The sequence below is a fragment of the Scyliorhinus torazame genome, chromosome 14, assembly GCF_047496885.1.
Source record: "Scyliorhinus torazame isolate Kashiwa2021f chromosome 14, sScyTor2.1, whole genome shotgun sequence".
NCBI lineage: Eukaryota > Metazoa > Chordata > Chondrichthyes > Carcharhiniformes > Scyliorhinidae > Scyliorhinus > Scyliorhinus torazame.
The window spans coordinates 208,248,454-208,259,636 of NC_092720.1; the positions used below are offsets into that span (position 1 = coordinate 208,248,454).

General features: G+C 47.0%; 1 protein-coding gene across 1 annotated transcript; it reads left to right on the forward strand.

Moving 5' to 3' along the window:
* The first annotated feature begins 562 nt into the window (after positions 1-562).
* Positions 563-10,724, forward strand: LOC140390406 (zinc-binding protein A33-like). Its single transcript, XM_072475554.1, has 6 exons — positions 563-1,164; positions 1,255-1,350; positions 1,444-1,677; positions 2,181-2,203; positions 3,217-3,332; positions 9,963-10,724. The coding sequence occupies exons 1-6, from the start codon at positions 757-759 to the stop codon at positions 10,511-10,513; spliced, it is 1,428 nt and encodes a 475-aa protein (XP_072331655.1). The 5' UTR covers positions 563-756; the 3' UTR covers positions 10,514-10,724.
* The last annotated feature ends 459 nt before the right edge of the window (positions 10,725-11,183 follow it).

Here is an 11,183-nt window from a genome sequence, read left to right on the forward strand (position 1 = left end):
ACCAACTTTTACAGCTGCACCATAGAAAGCATCCTATCTGGCTGCGTCACAGCCTGGGATGGCAACTACTCGGCCGAAGACCCCAAGAAACTTCAGAGAGTGGTGAACACAGTCCAGTCCATCCATTGACTCCATCTACATCTCCCACTGCTAGGAGAAAGCGGGCAGCATAATCAAAGATCCCTCCCACCAGGCTTACTCACTCTTCCAACTTCTTCCATCGGACAGGTGATACAAAAGTCTGAGAACACGCACGAACAGACTCAAAAACAGCTTCTTCCCAGCTGTTACCAGGCTCCTAAAGGACCCTCTTATGGACCGACCTCATTAACACTACACCCCTGTATGCTTCATCCGATGCCGGTGCTTATGTACTTACATTGTGTACCTTGCCCCATTATGCATTTTCTTTTACATTCATGTACTTAATGATCTGTTGAGCTGCTCGCAGAAAAATACTGTTCACTGTACGTCGGCACACGTGACAACAAACAAAATCCAATCCAACCTCCCTCCCTGTATCCACTTACTCTCTCTTTCTCTCCCCCTGTCTTACAGATAACCAGATATCGATGTTCACTCTTCTCCTGTCCTTTGGACAGGTTTTCACAAGTCTCAATGTTAACATCGTCGGGGCATGGATTCACATTATGTAACCATTTGCTGGTTTATGCAGTGGCTTTTATCAGAAAATTGCGGCAGTGTATTCACATCCAAATTTAAACCGGTTTTAATGAGGAAGTGCTGAGTGTGGACATGGCTCTCAGACAGCAGGTCCAGAGTTTGACCGAGGAGACAATTTGTCCCATTTGTCTCGATTTCTTCACTGATCCGGTAACACTGGATTGTGGACACAACTTCTGCCGCTCATGTATCTCCCAGTGTTGGGAAAAGGAGGTAAACTCCTGTCCGGAATGTAGAAAGGAGTTTCCCGAGAGAAACATCAGGATAAATCGAGCCTTAGCGAATCTGGCCGAGAAAACCCGAAAATTAAAGCTGAATCCGAAAGAGAAGGAAAGTAAACTTCACTGTGAGGAACATCAGGAAGTACTGAAGCTGTTTTGCGAAACTGACAAGAAATTGATCTGTCTGAATTGTGTCGGCTCACGGGAACACAGAGAGCACCGCTTCCTGTCGATTGGAGAAGCTGTTAAAATCTACAAGGTAAAAGGAGAAACATTTAATAAGCTGGTAGTTTTATCACATTTTCTCGCTGCAACACTTTAATCCTGTGGTCTTCATTCCCAAACGAAGGATCAGCTGAAATCTTCCTTAGATTCTCTCACAGAGAAGAAATCAGCTGTTCGAGAAATGCAACTAAAACAGAAACGGAAGATTTCTGAAGTTAGGGTAAGGTCTCCCTGTGCTGACTTTCTGGGATCTCGGTTAGTTTTGTTCCCTTTATCACGGGAGATTAATTATGTTTCACATTTCATTTGGTAGAAACAGTCGAGTAGTCTGCAGATCCACATCACATCCGAGTTTAGTGAAATGCACCAGATTCTCACTGAGAAAGAGCAGCGTTTATTCAGAGATCTCAGGGAAGAAGAGGAGAGGATTCTCGAAACAATGAAAAAAAACCTTCGAGAGATTCAGGAGAATTTAAATTCTATTGAGGAGAAACTCTCCAAGTTGCAGAAACAGATGGAACAAAAAGACGAGCTGATATTTCTGAAGGTGAGGGAATATATTGCGGGTCAGTTCAGTGAAACTTCAGAGTCACAAAGTAACTGATGATAATTGTGAAATTAATATGGAATTTGATGAGAAATTTGAATCAGAATTAAACGTGTCTGAACTAATGGCTCTCAAATTGTCTGCAGATTCCCGGCATACATTTTAAGTGAACCACCGCCCCCGCCTCCACCCCCTCACCCCGTCCAGGATAGAGGTCTCTTTCCCAAATTTAATTTCTCCTGGAACTCCCATTGTAATCCAGTTCCATGTTGTGAGTGTGTGGGTGTGTCTGGTACGGTGTGTGAGAGTCACTGTGTCTGTGAGCGGGACTGATGCTCAGTTCCAGTTTATTTGACTCTCCACAATCTTCCTTCCAAAATCCATCACTTTCCACTTCCGTGTGAAATCTCATCTGCTCTGAGTCTGCTCATTTCACCACCCTGTCTAACTCCCCCTGAAATCTGTTCCTGTCTTCCTCACTGTTCCTCATTCATTTCTTTCAGGAGGAAGCTTGTCGGAAGAGAAGGTAGGACATGTTCTTTACTGAAACTCTGCAGTTTGATAAAATAACTCAGTAAAGTGTTCTTCTCGATTTATTTTTTGGTTGTTGTCACAACTGTAAAGGATTGTTCGTCGGGCCGTTCTTTGATATTGTGTATCAAAGATGTCACGTAAATAATACAACCGGGTTCCCAGGCTCGAAGTGATCACTTGCCTGATGTTGGCTGTTAGTGTCTGTGACCTTCCTGGACTGACCCTGAGAGAGCCGCACGGTCCATGTATCCAAGGAGTAGGTAATCATGTCCCTGCATGGAGCCGAAGCAACCCGAGAAAGTCAGACATTAAAGAGGGAACGGGTTCTATTTTATTCAATGATACAAACTGGCTCTGTGTCCTTAACAACCACAACAGCAAAGATGTGTATTTATATAGCGCCTTTAATGTAATATAACGTTCACAGAAGGTTCACAGGAGCGTTAAAAAGTACAAATTGATACAGAGGCACATAAGGAAATATTAATCTGGATGACGGAGGTCCATTTTCGAGCGAGTGATTAAGAAAGAGAGACAGAGAGAGGGAGAGGATCAGGGAGGGAATTCCAGAGCTCAAGACCTCGGCAGCTGAAGGTCCAGCTCCCAATAAGGGAGGGACTAAAATCAGAGATATTCAAGATGCCAGTCGAGGAGAGCAGGATTCTGGGCGGGTTGTTGGGTCAGCTATCACAGAGTTGAACAGTAAGTTCCAGATGTTTACAGCCTTTGTCCTACAAACTGTATTTGTTAAACAGCAAGTGGACAAGCTAAATGTTTATCTTCTCCTGTGATTTGTGATATCCCGGTAACTAATCTGTTACCGAGATGTGAACCTTTTTCAGGATACTGGTGTTTGCATTCTCGACCTGGGAATTTCCAAGTTGCAGAAACGTGATTAATATTTCACTTTGTACATATTTTCTATCATCCACAAATTGGACCATTTAAATGTGTTATAAAATTTCCTGACAAATATAAATTAACAACAGTTTTTTTGACATACAGGATTAATGATGAGGATCACACACACTCAGTATTTGCTGTCGCTCTGTCTATCGGAAAGTTCAAAGGCCCTTTACAGTACACAGTTTGGCGAGATATGATAAACTCCGTTAACCCCGGTAAAACTCCTATTAATTTTCCTGATTTTTATCCAGTTGTGAAGGGACTAAAGGGTCTCCAAGGTCCCAGATTAGATATTCACTTTGCCGGTTGTTAATCCTCGGGAGCCTCTCCATTCTCATATTTTACTCTCTGTGGGTTCCTCTGGGTGAGTGTCTGAAGCCATCAGCACCGTGTGTCAAAGCAGTGAAGGGACCTGTATAACCAGAGGAATAGAGCACCAATCTCAGGATGGGAAACCCAATTTGTGGAGGAGACTGGACTGGTCCCGTCTGTCATTCTGGGGAACATTTTTTATCATAGTTTATCGGGAAGACATTCAGACATTAGAGAGCAAGTGTTAAACGACAGATAATCTGGTTGGTGGAATTGGACACCTTCATCAAGAGGAGGGGCTGCAGAAACTGCGAATCTGCACTGGATAAGGGAGGGAGTGTGGTGATCTTATTGAAATGTTCAAGGTTCAAAACAGAAGGGAGAATGTAAAAATCCACAGGTTTAACACAGTCACAGAGTCCAGATCAAAGTCAGTATACTTTTAAATCTAGAATAGGGAGTTTGGATTGAGTGAGGCTGATTTTTTGAGTGACTCCATTGCAGGAGCAGGAAGTGAACCAGTGAAGCCACTGCTCACTCTGTGAATTTGCTCAGAGGCCCAGTCCATTCTGAGGGCTGATCTTCAGAACAATATCACTGTCCACTTTCCCACGGGGTTGCAGTGTGGGAAGATGTTCTGTGGTTCCTGAGAAGGGGACAGGAGACAGGAAATCCTCCTCTGACTCGGTGAGGGGGGTGGGGGTGGCATGAATATACAGCGGGGGTGAGAGAGGGAAAAGAGCGGCGAGCAGCAGTAAGAAAAATCTCACCTCCTGGTCATAGAGAAATCATTACAAAATAAGGGGAAATGGACCTTGAATTTAAAAACTGCCTGCATTCCTGTAGCGTGACCCCAAACACTTCAGAACCAGTGGAATATTGTTGAGGAACAGTCACTGTTGTAATGTAGGAAATGAGAAATCAAATTTGTGAACAGCAAGATCCCAGAAACAGCATTGTGAGAGTGATGACATTTTATGTTTGTGGTATAAATATTGGGCAGGACACATAGAGAATGAACTCCTTAAATCATTTCCGATAATGTTTCCAGTGGTCCCTTTAAGACCAGTAGTAAGACCATTCTCCTGACTGTTCCTCTGCTGGGGCTTGCACAGCTCATGCATCACCATCTGATGGAAGATCAATACTGTATTGAGTCTCCAGGTACATCAATGCCTCAATGAAGTTGCTCGTTATGCCTAGTGTGGGCCTATTTTGCAGCGGCTACACAATTGCGAGGGTCCAGTGACATTAGTGGGAGCCGGGTAGCAAGTACATTGAGTGAATTTGGTCTCCTCATTCCTGTTTCCTGTGTAAATCTGATCCCCTAAATCACTCCAAATTCTTATCTGGAGGGTGGCAAAAGGAAGGGATGAGTTTTTGGCTGAGGATTTCTCTTTCACGAAACCATGTTGACTTCACGATTGCCTTGATTTCTCCAAGTACCCAGCTATAACCTCGTCAGTGTTTGTAAATAAATAGTCTCCCATTTAAGACAGAGATGAGAAGAAAATGTTTCTCTTAGATTTGTGTGTCTCTGGAACTCTCAAACGGCAGTGGGAGCAGAGACATTGAATATTTTTCAGGCAGAGATCAATGTATTCTTGATAAACAAGGGAGTGAAATGTTATAGGGAGTAGGTGGGAATGTGAAGTTCCGTTTATAATCAGATCAGCCGCAATCTTATTGAATGGTGGAGCAGGCTCGAGGGGCCGAGTGGCCAACACCTCCTCCAAATTCGTATGTTCGTCAACATGTGTGCATGTTTTTCTCTGACCCGTCATCAGCCATCTACTGGTCACCAGTCATCTACAGATAGGCCAGAAGGTTGCAGGAGGTCCTGAAAACAAAAAAAGAGAAATTATTGACCCCAGAAAAGATCCAGGAATTTATTTTTTAAATATAAATTTCGAGTACCCAATTCATTTTTTCCAATTAAGGGGCATTTTAGTGTGGCCAATCCACCTACCCTGCACATCTTTGGGTTGTGCGGGTGAAACACCCGCAGACATGGGGAGAATGTGCAAACTCCACACGGTCAGTGTCCCAGGGCTGGGATTGAACCTGGGACCTTGGTGCCGTGAGGCAGCAGTGCTAACCACCACGCCACTGTGTCACCTAACATACAGGAATTCAAAGGCGATAACAAAATGGTGGAGAACTGTGAAACTACTCTTTGTGGCTCCAAGTCGCCTTGAGAGGTGGTGATCTAGTGGTATTGTCACCAGACTCGTAACCCAGAGAACAAGGATAATCCTCTGGGGTCCCGGGTTCAAATCCCACCATGACAGATGGTGAAATTTGAATTCAATAACAACAAATTTGGAATTAAAATGAAACCCTGTTGCCGATTGTCGTAAAAAAACATCTTGTTGACTGATGTCCTTCAAGGAAGGAAATCTGCTGTCCTTACCCGAACTGGCTGGCATGTGATTCCAGATTCACACAGTGATACAGTTGACTCTTAGCTTCCCCCCTGAAATGGCTTTGCAATCCACTCAGTTCAAGGACAATTAGGGATGGCCAACAAATACTAGCCCAGCCAGCGACGCCCACATCTCAAGAACAAATGTTTTTAAAAGTCTGTTGGGAAGCAGTCAAGGTGATCATCAAGAGGTTGGTCATCGTCAACGGTTTCCAGAAGGTCAGGGGCAGACAGGGAGAAATGTGCCAATGGCAGAAAAGCATATATAATTTACTCCGGCTGCAGTCGATGGTGATTGATATTAAGGAGGCTCCTCAAGACTCATTCTATATTGCAGAATTCTGTCACACATCATCATCAATCCGGTCAAGTCTACTCCAGGAGTGAGTGATTCACCATGATCAGAACTGATCTGTACTCAACAGGAATAGCTCAGAGAGCCTCCTGCAACTCAGTGAAACAGTCACCTGTGTGCGGGTGGCGGGGTGGACACCTTCCTCATTAATTTGGATCAAGAGATGGCCTTTGAACACAGTGGCGCAGTGGGTTAGCCCTTTGCCTCATGACGCTGAGGGCCCAGGTTCGATCCCGGCTCTGGGTCACTGTCCGCGTGGAGTTTGCACATTTTCCCCATGTTTGCGTGGGTTTCGTCCCCACAACCCAAAGGTGGTGGGCAGCACGGTAGCAGAGTGATTAGCACTGTTGCTTCACAACTCCAGGGTCCCAGGTTCGATTCCCGGCTTGGGTCACTGTCTGTGCGGAGTCTGCACGTTCTCCCCGTGTCTGCGTGGGTTTCACCCAGGTGCTCCGGTTTCCTCCCACAGTCCAAAGATGTGCGGGTCAGGTGGATTGGCCATGCTAAATTGCCCTTAGTGTCCAAAAAGGTTAAATGGGGGTTACTGGGTTACGGGGATAGGGTAGATCCATGGGCTTGAGTAGGGTGTTGTTTGTCAGGGCCAGTGCAGACTCAATGGGCCAAATGGACTCCTTCTGCACTGTAAATTCTATAATTCTATTCTATGTGCAGGCGAGATGGATTGGCCACATTAAATTGCCCCTTAATGGAAAAAAAATTATTGGATACTCTTAAATTTAAAGAGATGGCCTTTGACAAAATATTAAACAACCATAAGATGCAAATGCGTTCTAAAAACGGGGTTTTGAGAGAAGATCCAGAATTGGATCTAATCCCATTCCCCTGACTCTCCAAGGCACTTGGGAGTCTCTCACTCAATCGTGATCACCTACTGGGTGAGCAAATCAGAATTCATTTTGGCAATCAATGGCATTGTTATCACTGCATCTCCCACCATCAACATCCGGAGGATTACCACTGTCCAGAAACTGAACTGGGCCAGCCACATAAACTCTGGCTAAAAGAGCAGGTAGGAGGTTAGGAATTCCGCTGTGAGTAACTCACCTTCTCACTCTCTAAAGTCTGCCCACCACATACAAGCAGAAGTTAGGACTATGATGGAATACTCTCCGCCTCCTTGCATCAATACAGCTCCAGCAACACACAATGCAAATGGGGACCAGATGGAATGGCACTCATGAGGGTCTCCTGCAGGATTGGAGGCCCCCAGTTGCAGACACCTTGGGCATAGTGGCACCTGGCATTGCCACCTGGCTTCCAGCCTGGCACTGCCCAAGCGGCAGGGGCACTGCCAGGGTAACAGGTTGCCATTTGTTTTGCACAGGTGTAATTAGGCTGGGGTGTCGTGTGTGGGTGAAGGGGGTGCGGGGAGGTGCATTGGGGGGTTGCTTTGGGGCCTCGGAGGTTAGGATGCCGTTTAAAAATAAAATGGGCAGCACGGTAGCACAGTTGGTTCACAGCTCCAAGGTCCCAGGTTCGATTCCCGGCTTGGGTCTCTGTCTGTACAGAGTCTGTGCGGAGTCTGCACGTTCTCCCCATGTCCACGTGGATTTCCTCCGGGTGTTCCGGTTTCCTCCCACAGTCCACAGGTGCGCAGGTTAAGTGGATTGGCCATGCTAAATTGCCCTTAGTGTCCTAAAAGGTTGGGCGGGGTTACGGGGATAGTGTGGAGGCGTGGGCTTAGGTGGGGTGCTGTTTCCAAGGGCCGGTCCAGACTCGATGGGCCGAGTGGCCTCTTTCTGCACTGTAATTTCCATGATTCTATGAACACACAAGAAGCTTGACACTAGAAGGACAAAGCAGCCTGGGTGACTGGCACCTCATCCACAAATATTTCCTCCCTCCGCCCATGATGAACAGTAGCAGTTGTATGTGCCATCTACAAGATGCACTGCAGGAAATAACCAAGGGACAGAATGTATGGTAGTACATTTGCTGGCAATAAAGATAGTTAGAAAATTAAGTTGTCAAGAGGACATAAAAAGTTCCACGGGATTTTGATAGTTTAAGTGACAGTAAAGCAGATGGAGTACATTGTGGAGAAATGTGAACTTGTCCATTTTGGCAGAGATGAGGAGAATTCGTTTGCTGTCAGAGGGTTGTTAGTGTTTGGGATTCTCTTCCCCAGTAAGCAGTGGTGACTGGGTCAGGAAATATATTCAATCAGATCAGCCCTGATTTTATAAAAAGATAGAAAAGACTGACGGGCCGAATGTCCTTCTTCAGCTCCTATTTCTTTGTGTTCTTGTAATTTGATATTTGTCTACCTTACAGGCTCGGATTTTGTACAACTTGTGGGGTGGAATCTTAATGGACATATGACCTCTCAGCCGTGCTCTTTCCAACTCTTTCACTCCCCACTCGCCCCCATCCCTCCCCACCCACCCACAGAACCCCTGTTCCGACTCCACTCTCCCCAATCTGGTCTTCACCCCCCTCCCTGCACTTCTTCTCACAATTTGTCATCCCTTCTCTTACATTCTACCCGCCCCCCCCCGCCCCCCCCCCCCCGCCCCACCAGCTCCTCCGCCCGGCTATCTCACGCCTTCCACTGCCTGTCCCTGAACCTCTCACCCGCTGACATCTCTGGCTCTGCTCCCCCCATTTTGCACTTAGAATCATAGAATCCCTCGACTGCAGGAGGGGGTCATTCGGCCCATCGAGTTTGCAGTGACCGTTCGAATGAGCACTTCACCTCTTCCCACTCTCCCCTACATCTGTAACCACACCAATACTTTCTCTCCACCCTTTTACCCTATTCTCACTCCCCTCCCACTCTCCCTTTTTCTCTACCTGTTACCTCGGTCTTACTCATTCACCAGAATCGCCCTTTCCCACCCATGCATTCATCTATCGCTCCTGCTCTCTAATCTTGTTCCTCACTCTCCCTCTCAGCCCCTTTCACTGACCCACAGTCTCTCTCCACATCCTCTCCTTTCCCTTCCGTCATCATTCGGTTATATATCGCCCCTCCGTCTCCCCACTTCCAACTCTCTCTCCCCCTCTTTCTCCTCTGCCACTCCAACTGTCTTTCCCAAATTTTCTTCCACATTCTCTCCTCTGTCCCACTCTCTGCCCTACCCTCCCAATCTACCTCGCACTCTCTGTCACCCTCACCCTCTCTTCCTCCCACTTTTGTATTCGCTCTCTTGCTTTCTCTCTCCCAACCTGCCACTCCTACTACGCAATAGTTGCTACCCTTCCACCTCGCAGCTTCTCACACTCTCTGCTACCCCCCTGCTCTCTATAACACACCCTTTATTTCTCACCCACTTTCCCCGTCTGTCATGCTGCTTTCTTTCGCTCTCTTTCATTTTCATTTTCTCAAAGTCTCCCACTCTCACTTGCCCACCTTTCCCTCTCCTTCACTCCATTCTCACTCTCCCTCCCGACAGTTCAGCTCTCTTCCCTCCTCCACTCCGTCTCTCTGCTGCCCTGTTATCTCTCTTCTCAACCTCACGCCACACCCCTCTCTTTCCCCGACTCTACGTCTCTTCCATGCCCATCCAATTTCCTTGCCGTTCTCTTTTACTCGCTCTCCCACTTCTGCTACTCTCCCCCTCCTTTCTCCTATCCCCATCATGCTCCCACTCTCTCTGCACTCCTCACGCTCTTCTCCCTTCCCCTCAAAAATCCCACTTTCCCTTCCCTCTTTCCTCCTCATCCTTCCTCCTCCATCTCCCCACCAACCCTCTCTAAATCACTGACTGTGTTATTTTAACTTTCCCCCAGCTCCAGCCTCTCTGACTCTGGATCTGAACACAGCGAATCCCCGGCTCATCCTGTCTGAGGACCGGACCAGTGTGAGACTCGGAGACAAACGGCAGCGGCTCCCTGACACCCCGGAGAGGTTTGATCCCTGGGAATGTGTCCTGGGATCAAAGGGATTCTCATCAGGGAGATATTACTGGGAGGTGCAGGTGGGAGAGAAAACTCGGTGGGGTCTGGGTGTGGCCCGAGAGTCTGTGAAGAGGAGAAGCATAGTCTATTTGAGACCCGAGTCTGGATACTGGATTGTGCGACTGGATCTGGAAAGTAACTATTTTGCCGCCACTTCCCCATCGCGAACGCCCATCACCCCGAGTGTGAATCCACAGGCGATTGGGGTTTACTTGGACTATGAGGGGGGACAGGTGTCATTTTACAATGCGGACAACATGTCCCATCTCCACACTTTCACCGACACTTTCACTGAGAGAATCTTTCCCATTTTCTATCCGGGACTCAATATTGATGGTACAAATTCCGCACCACTGACAATCTGCGGGATTAAAGATCACTAACAGATCCATCCCATAATTTCACATCATCTCCCTGCCTCCTACCAGCTGTAAATTGATGGATGTGGATCTCGGTAACAGGTGGAGAGAGAAACCAGGTTAACATTCCATGCATAAACCCTGAATGGGAACTGGGAACTGAACGATCAGCAAGGACCGCTGTCGGGCTGGGGGAAAGAAGGAGAGGGAGAGAAACAATGTTCTCATCATTAAATCCAAGAAACCAAAACTAAACATGTGGTTTGTTTTATATCCTCACAGCCCCATTCCAAATCCAGTCCAAAGATGTGCAGTGTAAGTGGATTGGCCACTCTTTCGAGGTCAACCAAATAGAAGAATGGAAATAAACTTAGGGACAAAGCAACAGGCCGCTCCTGTTAGGGGCACTGTCACATGAAACAAAGATCAACGGAAACAGAAAAACATGAAATCAGAGTGCAATTAAAGAGGCCAATAAAGCACCCCAACCCCCGCGATGCCTACCGGGCATGGAAGGACTCTTGGTCACCCGCTGCCTGGGCCTATAAATGGCGTGCTTCGCAAGGCACCAGGTTGACAAGGAGGTCCTCAGCATACCCTGCCCCTCTCTACACCAAGTGCCCATAGATCAGGAGCATGGGGCTGAAGTGCAAACAAAAGATTGGTCAGAAAACTAAAAAGGGGGCGCAGCCTA

Coding starts and splice junctions, on each gene's coding strand:
- LOC140390406 (XM_072475554.1), top strand. CDS start 757: ATGGCTCTCAGACAGCAGGTCCAGAGTTTGACCGAGGAGACAATTTGT. Junction 2,204..3,216: donor GAAGCTTGTCGGAAGAGAAG/GTAGGACATGTT, acceptor TTTGACATACAG/GATTAATGATGAGGATCACA. Junction 3,333..9,962: donor GATAAACTCCGTTAACCCCG/GTAAAACTCCTA, acceptor ACTTTCCCCCAG/CTCCAGCCTCTCTGACTCTG.